This window comes from Asterias rubens, chromosome 5 (genome assembly GCF_902459465.1).
Source record: "Asterias rubens chromosome 5, eAstRub1.3, whole genome shotgun sequence".
NCBI classification, from domain to species: Eukaryota; Metazoa; Echinodermata; class Asteroidea; order Forcipulatida; family Asteriidae; genus Asterias; species Asterias rubens.
Genome location: NC_047066.1, coordinates 12,428,981 through 12,451,243, shown reverse-complemented (window position 1 = coordinate 12,451,243; position 22,263 = coordinate 12,428,981). Strand labels below are relative to the sequence as shown.

Genomic DNA, 22,263 nt, shown 5'->3' with positions numbered 1-22,263 from the left:
TTTCTATTTTTACTTGAAAGTTGAGGCAAAACTTGAAAAACTATAAGGGGTAAAGTCCAACATTTTTAACAAATAAAGCCTTATGACTTTTTTCGAGCGAAAAGTTCACAGGGCTATTTATTTTTGAGCGAAAAGTTCACAAGGCTATTTTTTTTTCGAGCGAAAAGTTCACAAGGCTATATATATAGGCCTAGTCTTGTGATTTTTTTTCGAGCAAGAGTTCACAAGGCTATACTTTTAAAGCCTTGTGATTTTTTTTCGAGTGAAAAGTTCACAAGGTATGATTGTTTTTGGAGCGGAAGGTTCACAAGGCTATATATAGCCTTACGATTTTTTTCGACGAAAAGTTCGAAAAAAGCCTGATGATTTTTTTGTCAAGCGAAAAGTTTACAAGGCTATGATTTTTTTCTAACGCCTTGTGAACTTTTCGCAAACAAAAACCCCAAAAACCATAAGGCCTTGTGAACTTTTCGCTTGAAAAAAAAATAATACAGCTATAGCCTTGTGAACTTTTCGTAAAAAAAAACCCAAAACCATAAGGCCTTGTGAACTTTTCGCTTGAAAAAAAAAATAATAAAGCTATAGCCATGTGAACTTTTCGCTTGAAAAAAAAATAATACGGCTATAACCTTGTGAACTTTTCGCAAAACAAAACCCCCAAAAACCATAAGGCTCGTGAACTTTTCGTTTGAAAAAAAAATAATAAGGCCTTGTGAACTTTTCGCAAAAAAAAACACAAAACCATAGGCCTTATGAATTTTTCGTTTGAAAAAACTCACAAGGCCTTGTGAACTTTTCGCTCGAAAAAGAATCATATGGCTATGATCTTATCATATGGCTGTATCTTATGAACTTTGCGTTCGATAAAAAATAATTAGGCTCTAGCCTTGTAAATTATTCGCTTGAAAAAAAATCATAAGGCTATTATAGCCTTGTGAACTTTTTGCTCGAAAAAATTCACAAGGCTGTAGCGAAAAGAGCCTTGTGATTTTTTTTCGAGCGAAAAAGTCACAAGGCTATATATAGCCTTGTGTACTTGTCAAATTTTGCCTGAAAATATGTACACAATTTGAAAACATCACAAGGGGTATTAGACTAGCAGTTTTATCAAATTTGGGCCTAAAAACTGAAAGAAATCGCAAGGGGTACAAGTCCAGCATTTTATCAAATTTGAGCCGTAAATAAAAAAAGGGGTAAGTCCAGCAGTTTTATAATAATCAATTATTTGCATATCTCAATAGTCAATCAATAAAATCATCAATCAATCAATCAATCAATCAATCAATCAATAAAACATTTATTTCCACATTCACATAATAATCAATTCTTTGCATATCTTCAAAAATATTTTCACAATTATACTCAAACAGATTTGTGTTATTTCTGGTACACCGACTTGTTGAGTCATAAATAACCACTTAAATTTGAATACGCAAGGGGGTTGTTTTCAATCATTCAAATAAAATACCTAGTATACAGTGCTTAATACTGCCCAATTAAGTACAACTTCATAAACTTATTGACCGCTAAACAAGTACAAAGGCAGATTGAAAACGGACGACTGTAATCTGCAGCATAATTTTTTGTTAACTTACTTTACTTTTAATCCTGTTTATCTCAGTATAAACGCACCATAGCACAGTAAACTCCGATTCAATGAAAACGTGACAGCTAATCAATAGATAACGTGACAGCTAATCAATAGATAACGTGACAGCTAATCAATAGATAACGTGACAGCTAATCAATAGATAACGTGACAGCTAATCAATAGATAACGTGACAGCTAATCAATAGATAACGTGACAGCTAATCAATAGATAACGTGACAGCTAATCAATAGATAACGTGACAGCTAATCAATAGATAACGTGACAGCTAATCAATAGATAACGTGACAGCTAGTCAATAGATATCACTTGTTTTGCATTTGAAAGTGGCGATGTTAAAGGGGGCCATGCATAATAATCAATCTCTAAAAATTTGAGGGTGGGTCAAAACTGAATAATCTAAAATCAGTTTTCAATTCAAATAATAGAACTGTCTTTGAAATTCCGATACCCACTCCCAATGGGGACATGGCAAGTATTTGCTCGACGGTTTTTAATCCCCAAAATTTGCTTTCTGGAACCCATTGAAAACTCTTGAGCTGAGAGAACTCAAATTGCTATTTGAGGCATTACTATGTTCATCAACGTAAGAGGTTTATTAAACAGTAAGTCAATTTTAAAAAGAACAAAGGAAAAAGATCAGAGCTTTTAAACATTGGTTATTCTGAAGAGCCCCTAAAAACCTTTTACTGTCAAAATTCTGGGGGTTCAACAACCATGAACATTCGTTAAAAAAAACCACTGCCACAAAATATAGACCTAGTACAAACTACTTACTGTTCCATTAATAGCATCATATAAATCATTAGAACTGACATGTCCCTAATAAGAACTTTCAAGTTCTTATTCCAACTTGTCCAAACTTTCCTTAATGGAACATTTCCAACTGATTCCCACAGAACATTCAAAGGTTGCGTATGGATGTTTGAATTTTGAGTACCCAATTCAACATTCAAGTGTTGACAGCCAAACAATTCAAGTGTTCCCAACAACACATTTAAAATGTTTACAGACTCTGACCTGCTCCCATTCAAAAAAATATATTTGACGATGTGTTTCCACTGAAACATTGCAGGTGTTCCAAACGGAACAAAGTGTTCCCAACAGAGATGAAGTGTTCCCCAACAGAACATTTGAAGTGTTCCCAAAACAACTGAAGTGTTCTCCATAATAATATTTGTAATGTTCTCCAACATAACATTTGAAGTGTTCCCAAAAGAACTGAAGTGTTCTCCATAATAATATTTGAAGTGTTCCCAAAAGAACTGAAGTGTTCTCCATAATAATATTTGAAGTGTTCCCAAAACAACTGAAGTGTTCTCCAACATAATATTTGAAGTGTTCCCAAAAGAACTGAAGTGTTCTCCAACATAATATTTGAAGTGTTCCCAAAAGAACTGAAGTGTTCTCCAACATAATATTTGAAGTGTTCCCAAAAGAACTGAAGTGTTCTCCAACATAATATTTGAAGTGTTCCCAAAAGAACTGAAGTGTTCTCCAACATAATATTTGAAGTGTTCCCAAAAGAACTGAAGTGTTCTCCAACATAATATTTGAAGTGTTCCCAAAACTGAAGTGTTCTCAAACATAACATTTGAAGTGTTCTCCAACAGAACAATTCAAGTGTTCCCAACAGAATATTCCAAGTGTTCCCATAGAACTTAAGTGTTTCCCAACTTGAAGTGTTCCCAACAGAACTGGAGTGTTCCCCAACAGAACATTTGAAGTGTTCCCAACCAAAACTGAAGTGTTCTCTCACAGTACAATTAAAGTGTTCCCAACGAAACATTTTGAGTGTTCCCAACGGAAATACTTCATTTGTTCACAAACATTGAGCTGCTCTCACACAATGTAATATTTGATCACAATGATTCAACACCTAAATAAAAACACTGATACATGTATAATACAAATTTGGCTATATTCGTAAAATTTACAGTACATGATATAAAAGTATAAGTCTTTGTAAAAAAAATATATATATTTAAAATTTCTGAAAATAATATTATGCGATTAGCAAATTTTATTTTTTACAGAAGAATGCATAATTATTGTTTGATCTTACTTGAAAGTACAGCGTGGTTTACTGATGTCCCATTGCACTGTCGTGAAGTATGCTAGTAGAACATTCTCTTGCTAGCAGAATGCTCATCCCTAGCAGAATTCCTCATTGTCCGATAATTCACTGCAAAAAAAAAGAGACAAACAAGACCTTTTATATGCAGTGCATATCACTAGAAGATCATCCAACAGACGGGAACAAGAACAATTCGAACTTCCAGCCTCAGTTTGGTTCCGTTTAAAATGGATAAAAAAGAAGATCGCATGTATTTATGTTGCCAATAGACCTTCCTTTCACAACGTCGTAGCCCAAGATTTTGCCAGCCGAGGTTGTAAAACTGTAGAAAGACCATAGAGTTATATATAAGAACTAGAGGGCGCACTGGTGATGGTGCTTGCACAAATGCGACGGGACCGCAAGATGACAAGCGCGCCATTCTGTTTGCGCGTTCAATATGAAATACACGTTGGTTCAACTTACAAAATGGCCGTACAAACACACGCTGTGAGATGGCTGTTTTGTCAACTTAGAAAATGGCCGCCTGCGCGCATGCCGGGGCGCGTACATAGGCCAGTGCGCCCTCTATTTCTTATATATAACTCTATGAGAAAGACATAAATGCAAAGCAAAAACAGATAGCTTCAGTTAGTAACAAGGAATACACAAATGTTTAAAAGATTGTGTCAAATTTGTTGAAAATAAAGCAACAAATCATGGGAGGTATTTTATTTAATTGACAGTTTGCAGAAAATGTTGAATTTATTCAGAACATCTTTTAACACAACTGAATGAGCATAGGTTGGTCGGGGCGGGATCTCCTAATAGGTCGGGAAGCTGCATTATCTTGATAACTCTTTGAGATCGGGGTGATCGTCATTTTGATTGGAGATCGCAGAGCTGTGTGAACGTGGTATACGCAATAATGGGCCCAGGCCTGGGGGAAGTTTAACTGACCTGGCATCAAAGTCTACTTCCAGGTCCTCTAGGAGGTCTGGAGCCCTCTCCAGCATCAGGGTGTAGAGCTGGTCTAGGTACTCCTTCTGTCGACCGGCTTCTTCCAACTCCTCTTGGAGAACCTCTAGGATCTCTGTCTGTACAGTCAAAGAAATCAAAGGTAAAGTAAAGTCTGTCCCAAACCAATAGTGCTCATCAGTGCGGTGTTAGTTTCCTTGGCATTAATAGTATTCGGCTTCAATATAACGTTTAATACACCATGTCTCAAAGCGCTTCCAACATTATTACCCTGATCACTGTGCCATTTCATTCCTTAAACCATCTCAGCTCCCTGGGGAGTGTAGAGCCTGTGCCGCCAAATATGTAGCGCACCAAGCTAAACCAACCACAAGAACCATCTCTGCCCTCACAGGTACCCATTTACTCCTGGGTGGAGAGAAACAATTACAGTAAAGTGTCTTGCTCAGGGACACAAGTGTCTCGACCGGGATTCAATCCCACCCTCTGCTAAACAGAAACACCAGAGCTTGAGTTGGGTGCGCTTATCCGCTCGGCCACGACACCCCATAAAAACGAATGATGCCAGGATGCCAGTCCATCTCCGTTACATACTTCTTTAGTCACGTTACTAGGAACTGTTCGCTTCCACAACAAGCACAGAAATTCCAAACACATATCAAGCGAAGAATGGTGATCGTAGGCGCCGAATTCAGCGGGAAACAAAGCCATGAAATTGGGCCAGGGCCTTATATAACAAAACAGCTGCTTAAGCATGAAATATTTCTGCTAAGCAAAAAGGAGCGAGCTATCAGTCACAAATTACACTTGTGACATCGTATTTCGGCTGGTACCCTTATTCTGGTAAGCATACTATAACGCAGCTCTATGAAATAGAGCCCAGAATGCCCTGTATACCTTCGATGAAGACTTGAGTGCCTCCCAGAGTGGCAGCCCATCCTCCAGGGCTTCGTTAACGAGATGGTGAGAGGATGGAGTCTGCTTAGCGTTGGTCTCTGTCATCATCAGCTGCTCAGCGATGCTATCCCTCTCTTGACGTACCACAGCCAGTTGGTTTGTCTACAGATTAATAATACAAAGTAATGATAAATGTCAGGCCTGTGAGTGGACCCTTAAAATAGGAGCTGAAACACACCATGATGTAAGAATGATCGTGTAACATCAAGTAAGCGCGCATCAAATTTTCGAATTTTCAAATTTTCAAATTTTCGCCGGTCGAATTTGGGCATCCCATTGGGCACAAAACATTCTACAAAAGTTTTTGAAAATTGGCAAAAGAAACAGTCTGACATTGTCTTTAATTGTGATATTATTTGGCTTTTTAAAATGAGGGCATTTATGAATCGTACAAAAAGAGTAGTAACTCGTTTTTAAACCGGTGTTTTAAAACATTGCAGGGTCGTGTCCGTGCAAAAGGCCCTCGCCTTCAGCTCGGGCCTTGTCACACAGCCACGACCCTGCCGGTTGTAAGCGGCCGTTTAAGAACTCGTCACCTACTCTTTTATTCCCTTATTGAAAACCATCTGTAACTGGGTAAATGGGTACATCACATGTACCTGCGAGGGGTTAGAGGTTGAAATTGTGTATGAAATAGCCACTGTAGTGCCACAGCAGCTCAGGGCTAAAACCCATACTTTTCAATGGTGTTTGGGTTAGTTTACATTCACTACCAATCATAGTTCGCGGCATAAACAGCAAATTAAGAATGTTGTTCAAGGACATAGTGCTCTGACCACGACTCGAGCCCACACTTTTCTGATCAGAAACACCAGAGCTTGATTCCAGTGCTCATAACCACTCGGCCACAACTTGCCCACACCATGCTACATTGATGCTACAACCTTCTCATGGACTCAAGAGATGACTCTGTTATCCTCACCTTTGCATCTAGAGTGTTCTCCAGTCTGCAGATAGTCTCCTTCAACTTAATCACCTCCATCTGAAAAATAATGATTTTCGTATGAATTAATATTAAAAGCTATAAAAAATAAAAGTACTTTTATGCAAGTACTTAATACTAAAAGCCATCTCAGGTCCTTGGAGAGTATACAACCTGTGCTGCCAAGTATGAAGCGCACAAAACTAAAACAATCATACGAGCTACCTCTGCCATAACAGTTATACATTTAACTATAATGGCCAATTATAAACACAGTGCGCCCTCTATAGTTTACCCGGAGAGACCTTTCATCCCAAAGGGCGATACTTTATTAGTAGACTGGACCCCTGTCTTTATCCGCAAGGATAAAGACAGGTCCCCGCCGCTAGATCCAGCGATTCCATTGGATACAATGATATCAATGGATACGTGCAGTGACATGAGCTTTCCATGCCCAAACAGTACATGCAGTACTGCCGCCTGTCGTCGCGTATCTGTATGTGAAATGAGGGAGGTCAAAGGTCAAACTACACGCCATTTTTTGATGCCGGTCTCTGGCGTTATTCACGAGCCTCGACGAATGACGTCAGACGTTCAGACTATACTTTAAGCAGCTGATAAGACTGACAATGAAACTGGTGAGTAGAATTCAGAGATTTCGGTAAATGGAAAATCCACGTAATGAACCAACCTGTAGCTTGTGCCTATCATCTCTTATCTGCTGCATAGACTGATCTTGTTCATCATCGTCTCTGAGTTGATGCTCTAATTCAACTGCCCTCATCTCTGCCTCAGAAAGCTATAAGAAAAGAAGCACAAGACTGTCAAAAATGTGCCCTTAAAGCCACTGGACACTATTGGTCAGTGTCATAGACCAGTCTTCTCACTTGGTGTGGCTCAACATATGCACAAAATAACAAACCTGTGAAAATTTGAACTCAATTGGTCGCCTAAGTTGCGAGATAATAATGGATGAAGGAACACCCTTGACACACGAAGTTGTGTGCTTTCAGATGCTTGAATTCGAGACCTCAAAATCAAATTCTGAGGTCTCGAGAAATAACTTCTTTTCTTGACAACGACATTACTTCAGAGGGAGCCATTTCTCACAATGTTTTATACTATCAACAGCTCCCCATTGATCGCTAAGAAGTAAGTTTTCATACTAAGCAATTACCAATAGTGTCCAGTGTCTTTAAAGGGTCTAGACATTATTGGTAATTGTCAAAGACCAGTATTCTCACTTGGTGTATCCCAACATAGGCGTAAAGTATCAAGATTTTGACTCAATTGGTCATTGAAGTTCGAAGAGAATAACAAAAGAAAAAGCACCCTTAATGCAAACAAATTAAATTGTAACAATGTTGAAGCATTTTATGTTGTCAATGTACCTGTGTCTGAAGTTTTTGTACTGTACTTTGTAGTTGAGTTGCTCGCTTTGCTTGAGATTCAAAGTCCTTCAACCTGCAAACAAATAAACACTGGAAATTCACTGTCACCTGGAAAAATTTGTAATTGGTTTGTGGTAATAATACTAATAATAATAATAATAATAATAATAATAATAATAATAATAATAATAATAATAATATATAAAAGACATTTGTAGCGCACGTATCTACCAAAAAGGTATTCAAGGGGCTTAGAACATACATTTATACAGAAAGATATCTCTTGGTAAACAACAATCTGTCAATATCTTTTTTTTTAAATGCTCAAAACTCACTGGTTCTATCAACAATATTACTGTATTTGAACATGGGAAATGCGCTTTATAAATACATTATTGTTATTATTATTATTCAATTATTCAATTGAGGCGAGGTTGTGTCACGGTGGACAAGGTTGATTGTATGTAGCTTTGTGATTATTTGCGGAGTTTATTTGACAATAATAATAATATTTAAAACTTATATTGCGCCCTTGACTTACAAAATGATCAAAGGCGCAGAACACATATTAAAAAGCAAAGAGTGGAGGAAAAAGACAAAGAAAAAGACTATGGTCATCAGGCCAGTGCCCAAACAAAAGTATAAGCCTTTTTGAGGTATGGTGGATGTGATACGCACGTCACACACGGCGCGACTGATGCCAGGCTCACCATGATGGTGGTCATTAGGTTTACGTGTAAACTCCCGCGTCGCCTAAAATGCGCACTTCACTGAATAACACACATTCTATTTCTATGGTCAATACGCACAAATTTACCCAAACCTTATAGTGTTGTAGCATTGTGTCCGCCATATCTCAAAAAGGCTTATGGGGATACGTCTGTCTTGCCAACAGAGAACTAATAGTTACTAATAATGACAAACCTCTGGATGTCCTCCTGCAGTCTATCATTGACGCTCTGCGTTGTATCCAGCCGCTGCTGGAGTCTATCTAGCTCTCCCCGTTCCTCCTTACCGGCTCCTTCCCTCAGTAGCACCATCTGCAGCTTGGCCTGACTGCTCAGGGTGTGGTTGATCTCCGATGGCGAGGTGCTGGTGACGTTCTCTCCATTTAGCTCTACCAATCTGAAGGGGTAAAACATGATTGTCAGTCGGGAAAGTACTGAGTATACAGTGCTAACATGGCTAACACACATTGGTGTACGGGTAAAAAAAGAAAATTTATATTCTTTATCCCCAATGAAAATTTGACATCTTTTATATCGTTGCGGTACCCGCTGCCAAAACATAGGATATGAACTGCCTCTAGCTACCGGGCAACCTTGGTAGTTAGTTGGAGAGACACTGCTCTAGAATTGCAATGGTCGTGGGTTCGAATCCCACCGAGTAAAATGCCTGTGGTATTTTTTTAGAGGACTCGGGAAATTAGTATGCAGTGCTTACACTGGATAAAAAAAACAAAATTAACATAGTATACCTGTTGTTTATGTCACATACAAATGAAGATGCCCATTATTTCTACAGCATTCTCAAAGGGTATTTTTGAAACTTTCTATGGTACTTAAGGCCCGGTCCCACTGCAGCGATAAGGATAACGATCACGACGCAAAGAGAACGCATTCTATTGGTTGAATTGGTGTATGGGTAACAACAAAAACTAATATTTGTTATCCCCGATGCAAATGCAACATCTATTAAAACACGTTTCAAAACTATTCCCGAGTAATTTCCAGGGAAATCTGTCTGGGTCGTGGTTTTCTTGTCCGGATGAATTGTTGATTAGTTGATTAATTTCTTTCCCAGTCGGCTCCATCCTGGTGCTAGCTGTGTTTAAATACTTCCCTGTTGTGCTCTCTGCTATTTGGCCACTGATCTCATGACCCTCAGAGGGTTTACTATCAACTCAGTGCTTGGAATCTATTCAACCATGACTTATCTACTATGTAGATGAATCAAGCGGCATCCCTGCATGCCTTTCATCTAATAGCAATACTATAAATAATAATGATGAAATAGGAACAAATGTGAGGATAGATCTGTTACGGAAGGCAATGCTTTTGGGAACAGCCAGGATCCAAAAGATAAAATTCCAGCCATGTACAAAACATATTCATATGAAACAACAACTAAAACAGCCCATACCTATCTCCTATATTCAAACCAGAATCTTTAGTGCATCGTTGTATCACAGCACCTCTAACGCTTTGATCGGCAGCGAGGCTGAAGTCCCAGCCATGCTTGCCTTTAGTCTGGCCCACGGTGTACACCATGTAGCGCTCATCTGCATGCAGGTGTTTGAACAAAGCTTGGGTTTTGGTCTTGTTCTGAAAAAGAATTCCCCAAGCAGGAGGGTTTTAGCACAAGTCAAATTGAAATTTCAAGGAAATTGCTAAACAAATGTCTTTGAAGTTATGCAGCTTGAAGTTTTCACCAGAACAACAAATATATAAGAGAATAGACGATGTAAACTCTGACGTCACTCGAAAACCATAACATGCTTCGCGCGCATACCGCCGGGCTAAACCTTTGTGTTTTGGCAGCCAGCTAGAAAGTGTATGCAATCTTACCATGACTACGCGTCTTTTTGCCTGGCGAAACATGACGTATACAGTGTTTTTTTCAACAGAGGGCGGTTTGAATGTAAACATGGGTCACATCGTCTATACTAGACTGTAACTATTTTTTTTTTATTCACTGAACTTTTCGGAACAAGTTGTGACTTATAAAGGCAAAGTATACCTTTGGGTTTTTGAACCATTCGAATGCATTCGATTGTATTAATCCTGTATGCATTTAAATGAAGATGTGTACAACAAAACAAATTTCAAAAGGTGGTCACGTCTTTGAGACATAAACGAAAATACAGAGCGGTAATTTTCACTCAGAATAGTTCCCGGGAGTACACAATTGCAGTAAAGCTTCTCAGATTCAAATTTGGGCCACTACATAACCACATTACTTCAAAGTGCAATGTTTCTCAAAATGCTCAACACTATTGATAGCTGCTATTGACCCATTACACCTGACGTCATCATCAGAAAAATCTTGAATGCGCCATACTGGTGGGCAATTTCACTGTGCGTTTTTATATTAACTCTATGCTGCGCGTTATGCAGTGAAGTGTGCATTTTAGGTGACGCGGCGTTAATACACGTAAACCAAACTGCCCACTAACATGGTGAGCGTGGCATCAGTCGCCGCGTGTGACGCGCGTGCAAGGGGTCAATAGGGTTCAAACCCAAAATTGTTATACCTTTAATCTTAAGAGTAAATACTTAATGTATACCCTCCCTTTAATTTGGTAGATTCTTACCCTCAGAGCAACAGCTTGGTGGTCCACTAGGGCCACTTCTAGTTGAGCCAAGACCCCAGCTTGCTGCTGCTGTAGCGTCACCATCGATGTCTCCTCTTGGGCCAAACGATACTCCAACTCCACCTCTTGCATTCTGCTCTCAGCACTACGACAGATTTTATAGAAGATTGTGAAACATTGAGGGTGAGTAACTGGGAACCATTTCTTAGAGCTGCTTTAAGCAGAAATATTGTTAAATAACTTTTTATCTCATGAGCAAAAAAACAAGCATAAAGCCCGGTTAATACTTCCTGCGAATGCGAATGCGAATTTGACGTGATTTTTACGTCACAACTCTCCTTTCGCAGCGATATTCGCAGGTGAGTTGAGCAAAGTTGAACTGCCTCAAATTATTTGTTGCGAATTTGGGACATCAACATTCGCTTCGTTTTAGCATTCGCAGGAAGTACGAACCAGGCTTAATACCTTCAGACCTTGAAGACAATCTCAGGTTCTTCTGGGGCGTGAATAAAAGTCTGGCAAAAGTTGGTTCAGAAAGAATTTTAATCTAAAGACATCAGTCTTTCAGAGAAGATAGTGACAGAGATGCAAAATGCCCCGCTAGTTTTTTTTTCACCCAGTGGAGAGCATATTCATAGTATTTCTAGTATTGATATTTTTAAGATAAGTTTGAGAAGTAGCTTGTTTAATATGACTTATCTGTAATTGTTCTTTGTCTGATGTTCCTTTACTGTGCAAGGATTCACATCTTGAGCACCTTACAAATACTCTCTACGTTTATTAGTAATTCTATTAAAGCCATTGGACACTTTCGGAACAAAAAAAAGAAAAAAGTTCACAGATTTACAAATAAGACTTCTCTTGAAATATTATTCCATGAAATGCTTCACTTTTTGAGAAAACATTAAAACAACTATCAATTCTCGATATCGAGAATTACGGATTTATTTTAAACACATGTCATGACACGGCAAAACGTGCGTAAACAAGGGTGGGTTTTCCCGTTATTTTCTCCCGACTCCGATGAGCCTAAATTTCCACAGGTTTGTTATTTTATATATAAGTTGTGATACACGAAGTGTGGGCCTTTGGACAGTACTGTTTACCGAAAGTGTCCAATGGCTTTAAAGTGAAGTGAGGGCAGTTCCTCACCTGTTTGATGTCCTTCCTTGTATTTGTTTCTGCTGCTGCTGCATCTTAAGTACAATGAGCTTCTTATGGTCAATCTCTTCTCCTAGTTGCTTGAGTCGACGCTGAGAGTCAATCACTGCCTTCGGTAAGGCTTCACCTGAAATACAGAAAGAAAAACCATGCTCCTTAGGCTGCACTACTAAACACTTTCAGTGCCTAATTTCTGTTCGCATTTTGAACCTGAGATGCCCACACTTTTTGAGGTTTTCGAAATTCTGTATTACAAATGATAGTTTTAAAAGTTGTTAAAAGTTTTTTTCTAACCAAACAAAAATGTATCTAGCTGTGGTACATTGCCTTGGTACATGTACATCCCCAGTCGATGGTATTTCTCGAGTGATACTGCCCTCTTGTGATAACATGTATACTATGGTTGTACATGTACGATAAACAACACTTTTTTAGTATATAAAATGGGTTGTACATGTAAGATAGACGACACTTTTTGAGTACATTAAAAAATACACAAAATAGTAGACGTACGACCTTGGCACTAAAAGGGTTAATACATCCCATTCAGGCTAAACATGAACTCAGTTATGGAGTTTGGGTCCTTGAAGGGACAACCTACAGTAAACAGGACAACTTCTCATAAAGAAATGTATTCACAAATTGTTGAATAAAAATATAGAAACAAACATTGGTAAAGACAGGCAAAACAATGTCTAAGGCCCGGTTCATACTTCCTGCGAATGCTTCGTGCAAAAGGAAATTTCACTGCGTCACAAAGGGAAAGGGAGCACGTACCGATTGTTGCCTCAACAAATGTTCGCATCGCATTCACATTCGCAGGAAGTATGAACCAGGTTTAATGCAGTTTTCAGCTCTAAGCAGCCAGTGGTGCTTTATAGCAGCACACTTAAACCTGATTCAAATTGCCCAAACAAACCAAATTTCCTTTGGAAAGCAGTGTGATACAAAAATGTAGCAGTGTATGTTTTCTAAAAATTGGCTTTCATTCACTTCCACACAAAGTATAAACCAGGTTTTACAGAGTGTCAAAGATTGCCTTGGATTTAAAGGCTCACCTGACTTGATCGCTAGCTCTCTCTTGTCGTGAACTCGCTGTCGGGAGTCTGCCTCATTTCTTTTGTAGGTTTGTTCCAACTGACTTAGGGCCTTTTGCATGAGTGCAAGCTGAAAATTAATGGAGAGACAGGATAAAGTGTATACATGCTGTGTGTTTTTATCATCAGCTTCAGGGAAAAAGTATGTGAATGCTAAAAAAGAAACACATTAGCAAACAGAACATTATGGTACAAAACAGACACCAGACACGTGCATGTATTTTGGCTTGATAACATTTTTTTATAACTTATTTTGCTTTGACACTATTGGTAATTGTCAAAGACCAGTCCTCTCACTTGGTGTATCTCAACATAAGCATAAAATAACAAACCTGTGAAAATTTGTGCTCGATTGGTCATCGGAGTTGCGAGATAACTATGAAAGAAAAAACACCCTTGTCACAGAAAGTTGTGTGCTTTCAGATGCTTGATTTCGAGACCCCAAATTCTAAACTTGAGGTCTTGAAAATTACTTCTTTCTCGAAAACTACGTCACTTCAGCGGGAGCTGTTTCTCACAATGTTTTATACTATCAACCTCTCCCCATTACTCATTACCAAGTGAGAAGTCAAACATTTAGGTCACGTGCGGTTGCTCATTACGGGGAAGCACCATGAATAAATTTCCGAGTAATGTTGTCATTAATTGATTCATTCATCTTAATGGGTGAGCATATAATCTGCCTGGGCCAGTCAGCAGCATCTGGCTTGTTCTTGATCCAAATAAAAGATTAGCATGCAATGTTTGGAAAAGGAATTACATAGAGATAACAGGTGTGAGTTGGTAAAGACGAAGTGGATGTAATACTCTGGCCTCTTTCTTTAATTGGAGCTTTCCTAAAATGCTCAGACCAAAACAAAATTCGGAACATGGAGAGCTAATTGCTAATTTTTGTATTTTTGTGAAGCGCTAAATGAGGTCCTGCATCAGGCACTAATACATGGCTTTTATTGTTATTATTGTAAATATTTTGGGGGTTGAACAAAGAATTGACTAGAGTGGAATTTGAACCAAAGACCTCTGGATTAACGTGCCGGCGCTCTACCAACTGAGCTACATCTAGCCCTATGTTGGCAGTGTCCCTATTGTAATTATTAACAAACTAATCAAAGAAGGTTAAATAGTTTGAATGGAATACCTGTTTGGTCTTCTCCTGGAGTAGCTTGTTCTCTTGTCTCAGAGCTTCAATCGTTGCATCTTTCTGCTTGGTATCCGACTGTGAAATGACTGCTGCTTTACTGGTAGACTGCACCCATGAGTGGGGTACCAAAGGGGTGGGGTTGGAGGGGAGGAGAGGTGGAGGCGGAAAAAAAGAAACTTAAATTTGAGTCAAGTTTCATACAATTGAAGGGAATTTCCAAAAGATCTTCAAATAGTTAACTTTAATTTAGCTTTATCCTACAACAATGCAAGGTAACGATTAGACTCAAGATGAGTTTTTTTTTTCTTCAGATGGGTGTACAACAATTTCTACACTTTTGTTCTATCCCCTAAATACCTAGGTATTTAGGGGATAGAACAAAAGTGTAGAAATTTTTGTTTGAATTTTTATTCTACTTTTGCTATTCAATTTCTCGCCCAGTAAAATTTGTTTAGCTGCAAGCAATGCAGCCTTGAGGATTTTCAATCCAAATTAGGGCCAACATTACAGGAATACCACAAAAACTCAGAAATTATTCAACCTTTTCAGCAACAGAACAGAGTGGGTTTAAATTGCAACTACTTGGGTCATTAAACTTAATAAATGAGCAGATAATCTGCCTGGGGCAGTCAGCAGCTCTACTGGTTTGTGCATGATCCAATTATGTCCACTGGAAAAGGAATTACATAAAGATAACAGGTGTGAGTTGTACAAGGGAAAGGATGATACTATTCTGGACTCTCTCTTCAGAGGTGCTCTCCCTTCTGCTGGATGAATGAGTTATAACTTACGATCTGTGGTGCGCTGAGTGGACTTAACGGACCAGAGTCTTGTACACTTTGCTTGCTGCTGCTTTTGGTATTCAGAGATTCTTCTATTGTAGCCATCTGTATCAAAAAGAATTAATCAAAGAGACAATTATAATGAGGCATAAAAACAAACTGCCAGCTATAAAATGTTTTTAAAGGCTTCTTGAATAAAAAAGGTGACAAGTGATCTTGGCTGAAATTTATTAAAAATGTTTTTTAATTGAAAACATAACCAATAAGGAAAATGAGTTCACATGAGATTTAACAGGATCTTGGCTTGGAGAGTGAATAAGTTCGCTTCGATGAAAGAATAAATGAAATGAAATGCTTCCTGATTCCTGCCAAAACAAACTCCACGTGTACACAACTCAGGTGGGATTTGAACCCACCAATGCGTATCGGTGAATGTTTTTTTTAGGTCATTGCACTCTCATAAGTAGCCAGACATGCAGACAGTGAGATGTAAATATTGATCAACCTTGGTCTGATAGTCAACAGCCACTGTACTAACATTCAAAAATTAAAAGACTCCATTACCAGCTTATTATTAAAATACCCCTATGTTTTAACAGACAAGAGGCCTACCTAAAAGTGCAGAGGGCTCCTTACCAATGTGAAAAGTGTATTGAAGGCAAAGAACAATAAAACTTTAGGAACTTTTGTATGACTTGTGAGTAGCCTGTTTCGGTTTGAGGAACATTCAGGGAAACTTGAAAGGGGGTTCACAATCAATTTTAATTTTGTGTTTCTATCACAGGGAAACTCCACTGAAGAAAGAAGCCAGAATAAAAACATCCTTTTCCTCTGGCAACTCACACCTGTTATCTCCATTTAATTCCTTTCCCAAAGAGTTAGAGTGGATTTTTTTTAATCATGCACTTGTAAACCAGTAGGGCTGCCGACTGCCCCAGGCAGATTAACTGCTCCAGGTTAAGGTTAATGACCCAAAGAAAATTATGTAAACACACCCACTCATTGAAAAGGATGTTATACTTTCTAAATTTTGTGGCCAAGCTCAGAAATGTTGGAGCTTTACTGTAACGACTCAATTTCCCAAGAGTCCTTGGGAAAGAGACCAATGGCTTGATGTCCAATCTGAAGGCAGAAGCAATGATGGTTACATGTAAATGTGTCCTGCTTATGGACACAAGTGTCATAAACCACACTCTGCTGATTAGAAACATCAGAGCTTGAGTCCAGAGTGCTTGACTGCTCGGCAGCGACACAGCAATTAGATTTGAATTCATTCCTAGAAGCAAACACAGTTGGGGTGACCGCGCCTTTTCTGTTGCTGCACTCAGGATATGGAACAGTCTTCTTAACAACATCAGACAATCACCTACATTGTACAATACATATTTTAAAGACATCACTTAAATATAACCTGTTTACAAGGGCTAACTGTACGGCAATATGAGCAATGATCATTGGAATGTGGCGCCATTTTAACGTTACAATTGAATTATTTAGGTCTTAAAGACAGGCATACAATTCCCTAACTATTGGATAGGAACAAACTGCTGTTAATAATTGAGAGGCCACCCTCCACATCATAAAATGGGTGGATTTAATTTAAGCACCTGGGAGAATTGTAAAATGTGTTTCCTGCTACATAAAAGTATTTTTTATTTCTTATTATATAACACCCAAGCAGATCCTTGCCATTTGATTGGAGGATTGTCTGTCACGTGATAGCAAATAAAAGTACCATTACACACTGAGTCACTCACCGTGCTTTTTCGTTCCATCCGAAAAGTACCATTGCACGCTGCCAGTGTGCAATCCGAAAAGTACCATTGCACGCTGCCAGCGTGCAATGGTACTTTTCGGATGGAACGAAAAAGCTGAGTAAAAACATCACTGCGTGCGCGTGTCTTTGGTAACGCAGCAGTGTTACTGCAAGGCATATTAGTAAAATTACTAGCATTCGGCTTCTACAATCAAAAATTGTAGGCCTACGCTTTGTTTATTTTGAAAGTTGTATCTTTCAATCAAAATGACAAAGATCTACTTGGATGTTATATAAAACAATTAATGAATGTTTTTCATTCGTGCAATGGTGCGAATATGTTCATTCGTTGAAAGCTGGAATGTTCCATTCAACCATCAACTCGGCTCCGCCTCGTTGAATAGAACATTCCATCTTTCAACTCATGAACATATTCGCACCATTGCACTCATAAACATTCATTATGTGTATACTATTATTATTATTATAGAAATAGGAAGTTCAAACCAGCATTGGAGGTTCGAAACGTTTGTACAAAATTTGACCATCACTTGACTTATCGGAAAACGGACTGTATTAGCTTCCAAGCATGACAAAACAGCAATAAAAACAAACAAAATTTCATGGACCAAAATTGCCTTTGAAATAAAAAATAATTGCCCCCATTAAGTTTGAGTTGCCATTAGGCGTTGTAAGGGCATTATGCATAATGGATTGCATAGAGTGGTTTTATTACCAATATCTATCTTAGCTTTTAACAGCCTTTTCGAAACCACTGTTTTGGCTTGGGCTCTATCCAAATGTTTGAATCCTCATTAGCAATAAAACAATTGACAGAGCCGTAGCAAAAAAACAAAGTTTCGTAAAGACCCATGAATTGCCAGTTTAATATTTGATGATGGCCAACAGCCGTTTCGGTAACCTTACTCCAAATGGGTCTTTCAGAGTAAGATTAAGTGCCATAGGCCTAATACAATTTGCTTTTAATACTGACCACACTAAACAATAGCTCAGATCTGTGAATTTTGTGGAAAGCCTTGCAGTTTGTCAACACTCTATATCAACTCATCATGGTGGGTGCAAGTAATTTGTCCACCCGTCTTAAAATTGTTCTTATACTGACATGTTTTAGTCTTGTGTCTACCACTCTGACAGCACCCTGCGGTACATGTAGGCCTATGTTAAGAAGTGTCACGTTTTATGCAGCTAGCAACTGGAAGTTACAAGATTCAATACTTCGGAGACAGACAACCAGATCAGCGGTTTCCTGTGTGAGTATTTGCCACTCTGAGCCGGCATGCTGGTCAATCAACTACTACTCTGATGGTTACATGTGTGAGCTCAACAATGCAACCCATGCTGAGCATCCCGGAGATATGATCACCTATGATGGCGCAGTGTACTACGACTCTGATGTACTGACACCAGACTTTGCTGATAATGAAGAAGAAGACTCGTTCTCAGCGCCTCAAATAATGCCAAGATAAGCTTCTATTTGAGGCAAAATGCTTGGGATAAATGTGACAGTAAACCCAACCTCCAAGTTTCCCAACTCAGAACTCGATGTTAACCCCAGCTGGAGCAAAGCCTACACAATAAGAGCTTAAAGACGGAGTCACACTCCAAATAACGAAAACGATAATGATAACGACACAAAGAGAACGCATTCTATTGGATGAAATGCTCCACGCACAGTACGCCAACGATTATTCAACTAAACCACATTTTCGTTCTCGTTATCGAAGCCTGTGTGACCAGGCCTTAACATAAACAGGGGCGAGATACAGCGTACATGGCTGAGACTGTAACTGTTGGTGATTTCAGAACTTTAGTACATGCGTGGGCATTCCATGGCTCACCACTGACTCTGAAAACAACACAGGCCCAGTTGGAACACAGGAGTTTCCTGAAGACTACAAAATTTTACTTTCAGAAACATTGAGCTTTAGAACCACACACAATGAGAAACTAAATCCACTTACTGCAAAACTTCACCTTGTAAAAAAGAGAACACATTTCGGAGGCTTATCATGTTTACTTGCAGCTAAGAAAGAGCTGAAGTTTGATTTTTCCAGTACCAGCTATAAGAAAATGATTCTTCAACCAAACTTGGGGGTCATCATAACTCAAGTAAATCCAGTGCTGCATTTACATGTACATCAACAAAAGTATTCACTACTAGTAATACTGAGGAAGGACCTTCAAACTGCCAGAACATTAGGCATGATAGGTCAGACTAAAGTTGGAATATATCATTATGGGTTCTGACTGGCACCCTTGAAGATAAAAGTACATTAGGGAGATCGTCAAAATAAGACAAGGGATTCAAACTGCCTCTAGCTTCCGGGCAACCTCGGTAGTCTCGTTGGTAAGACACTGCTCTAGAATCGCAAGGGTCGTGGGTTCGAATCCCACCCGAGTAACATGCCTGTGATATTTTTTCACAGGAATCGGGAAAGTACTGAGTATACAGTGCTAACGCACATCGGTGTATATGGGTAAAAAACAAAATTAATATTCTTTATCCCCGATGCAATTTTAACATCTATTAAAATAAGGCTACATGTATTTTGTAGTTCAGTTGGTAGAGCCAACAGCCTTTAAAGCTTGTGTGATTTTCCCCCTGCGTTCTATGACAATTAATACCAATGATAAGAAATACTTTGAGCTACCACAAAAAAGCAAAGTGAGAAACAGGGTTTTCATTTTCGAACTGTTCAAATTTTTAACATTTTTAACAATTCAACTCAACTTGTTTCAATCCAATTCAATTCAAAATGTTTTTAAAATTTATCGGATTCAATTATTATTAAATAATTCAAATTTTATAGCTCCATTCAAATCAACTCAATTAATCTAATCTAATCTAATCTGATCTAATCTAATCTCATTTAATTAAATCTAAACTAGCTTAATTCAATTAAATTAAATATTGTTTTGACTTCAATTCATGTCCAATCAGTTTCAATTGAATCAATCAACTTTTAAAATTCAACTTAATTGGGTCTCAGAATCCATCACTGCAATAACCTATCTTTCTGAAAGTTTGTATGTACTCAGCGCTTTGAGTACCTTGTTTGGTAGATACATGTATGCGCGCTATATATTGGCGGTACACCGCCAATAGGGACACCGCCAATATAGGGCTAGATAGCTCAGTTGGTAGAGTGCTGGCACGTTAATCCGGAGGTCGTTGGTTCGAATCCCACTCTAGTCAATTCTTTGTTCAACCCCAAAAATCATTTACAAATTTACCCAGTCAGTTTCCCTTGTGGTTTATATTGATATCTGAAACAAAAAGTCACATCCCCTTATGGTGATCCCCTAGCTGCCGCTTCCCAGGTTGTATCGTAATTTGGGTGTGATCCCTGGCTACACGGCAGTTAACGGTTGTATGGCTTCTGACTGGCACCCCCGAACAAAGATATTGACAAAATAGGGACACCGCCAATCTGAGGTCTCAAAATCAAATACGCGGAAAATTACTTCTTTCTCGAAAACAACGTCACTTCAGAGGGAGCCGTTTCTCACAATACTTTATACTATCAACCTCTCCCCATTACTCTTTACCATGTAAAGTTTTATGCTAATAATTATTTTGAGTATAATTACCAATAGTATCAACTGCCTTTAAAACACCTTCGTTAGATTTTACAAGTTTCTTGAGTAGATTTCAATTCAGTAAGATTAAAATTTAAATCAATTTGATATGACTACATAATGTAGGTAAATGCTTTTTATAATATTTGTTCAAATCAAATTTGATTTTATTGTACTGTTCATGAATAAAATGATTTCACGTCAATTTAATCTTTTATTTGTAGAGTAGAAGTTGAGTTTCAATCTGTATGCATCACATCCTTGACGTATTTTATGTGTTATGAAGTGAGACATTTCGCCATGTTGAAAGACTCCCATGTAGAACATGAACATGAAAACCCCATGGGGTAAAACAACAAGTCTAGATTTCTTTACACCGTAGAAAGCCATGATATTTGTAACTGTTATATGAGAAACAGGGCTGTATGCTTCGTTTTTTGAAAGGGCAAGGGCACCAAGGCATTTTCTCTTTGGCAAAGGGCACCCTATGAGGAAATTGTAAATTTCTACTGGAGCATTTCAAGGGCACCAAGGCAATGGCAAGGGGCAACGAAGGCAATTGCCTCCGTTGCCTCCGTGAAGTATCAGGCCTGGAGAAATATTGATCAATCCATTACAAGGATGCATCGCTAGTATGTACAGCCAGTAACATAATTACCATCAGCCTTCAGTACTATAATTGGTTTTGTAATAAGTTTGGTTTGATGAGAAACTACACAGGTTATAAGTATCTTGCACCTTTACAAAGTAAAATAAAGAATGAAAGAGAATTTAAAACATGGCATTTTACAGAATAATCTGCAAGCCACCACCAAAAGTAGAGTGTCTTCCTGTTTAAACTAATTATAAACAAGTCAGTTTTAAATGTTTCAAAATTTTAAATGTCTCCATGGAGTCAAACAACAAGCCTAGACTCCAGTGAAATATCTCCATGGAGTCAAACAACAAGCCTAGATTTCTTACTCCAGTGAAATATCTCCATGGAGTCAAACAACAAGCCTAGATTTCTTACTCCAGTGAAATATCTCCATGGAGTCAAACAACAAGCCTAGATTTCTTACTTCAGTGAAATATCTCCATGGAGTCAAACAACAAGCCTAGATTTCTTACTCCATGAAAAAAAAAGAGGAAAAGAGAAAACCTGGCAAAAAAAAAGAGGAAAAGATTATTTGCTTGCTATGATGAACCAGAAACATCAAGGCAAACATTCTTCCTGCTTTGTTTTCTGGATTATTTGACTTGCACAACCTATTTGAGTAAGCAAACATGACAAGCCCAACAACTTTCATCCCATCCAATCGTGCTCAAGGACACTTGTAAGAGTCCAGACCAGCTAGGCGGATCTTTGGAACCTACACTCTGTGAGCGACAAAACATGAACACTGTGTATTTCGATCATTATCTACTGCCCACCTAGAAATCAACACTGGTCCTATCCTCTGCACTCGTTACGGAGAACGAACCTTCTCAACTGCCACACCAACTCTCTGGAGCAACCT

General features: G+C 38.5%; 1 protein-coding gene across 3 annotated transcripts in view; it reads right to left on the bottom strand.

The window, feature by feature from the left end:
• Positions 1 to 1,275: 1,275 nt before the first annotated feature.
• The window catches only part of LOC117290424, a 39,240-nt gene continuing 18,252 nt past the window's right edge, over positions 1,276 to 22,263 (bottom strand). For all 3 annotated transcript variants that reach the window (XM_033771824.1, XM_033771826.1, XM_033771825.1), the window contains 13 exons: positions 15,418 to 15,513; positions 14,624 to 14,731; positions 13,447 to 13,555; positions 12,380 to 12,515; positions 11,228 to 11,372; positions 10,057 to 10,238; positions 8,839 to 9,039; positions 7,915 to 7,987; positions 7,215 to 7,322; positions 6,524 to 6,583; positions 5,542 to 5,703; positions 4,627 to 4,763; positions 1,276 to 3,795 (listed from right to left, as the gene is read on the bottom strand). In XM_033771824.1, coding sequence (XP_033627715.1) covers positions 3,765 to 3,795; positions 4,627 to 4,763; positions 5,542 to 5,703; positions 6,524 to 6,583; positions 7,215 to 7,322; positions 7,915 to 7,987; positions 8,839 to 9,039; positions 10,057 to 10,238; positions 11,228 to 11,372; positions 12,380 to 12,515; positions 13,447 to 13,555; positions 14,624 to 14,731; positions 15,418 to 15,513 — 1,548 coding nt within the window. In that variant the 3' untranslated portion in view covers positions 1,276 to 3,764. The remainder of the gene's footprint in view (positions 3,796 to 4,626; positions 4,764 to 5,541; positions 5,704 to 6,523; positions 6,584 to 7,214; positions 7,323 to 7,914; positions 7,988 to 8,838; positions 9,040 to 10,056; positions 10,239 to 11,227; positions 11,373 to 12,379; positions 12,516 to 13,446; positions 13,556 to 14,623; positions 14,732 to 15,417; positions 15,514 to 22,263) is intronic.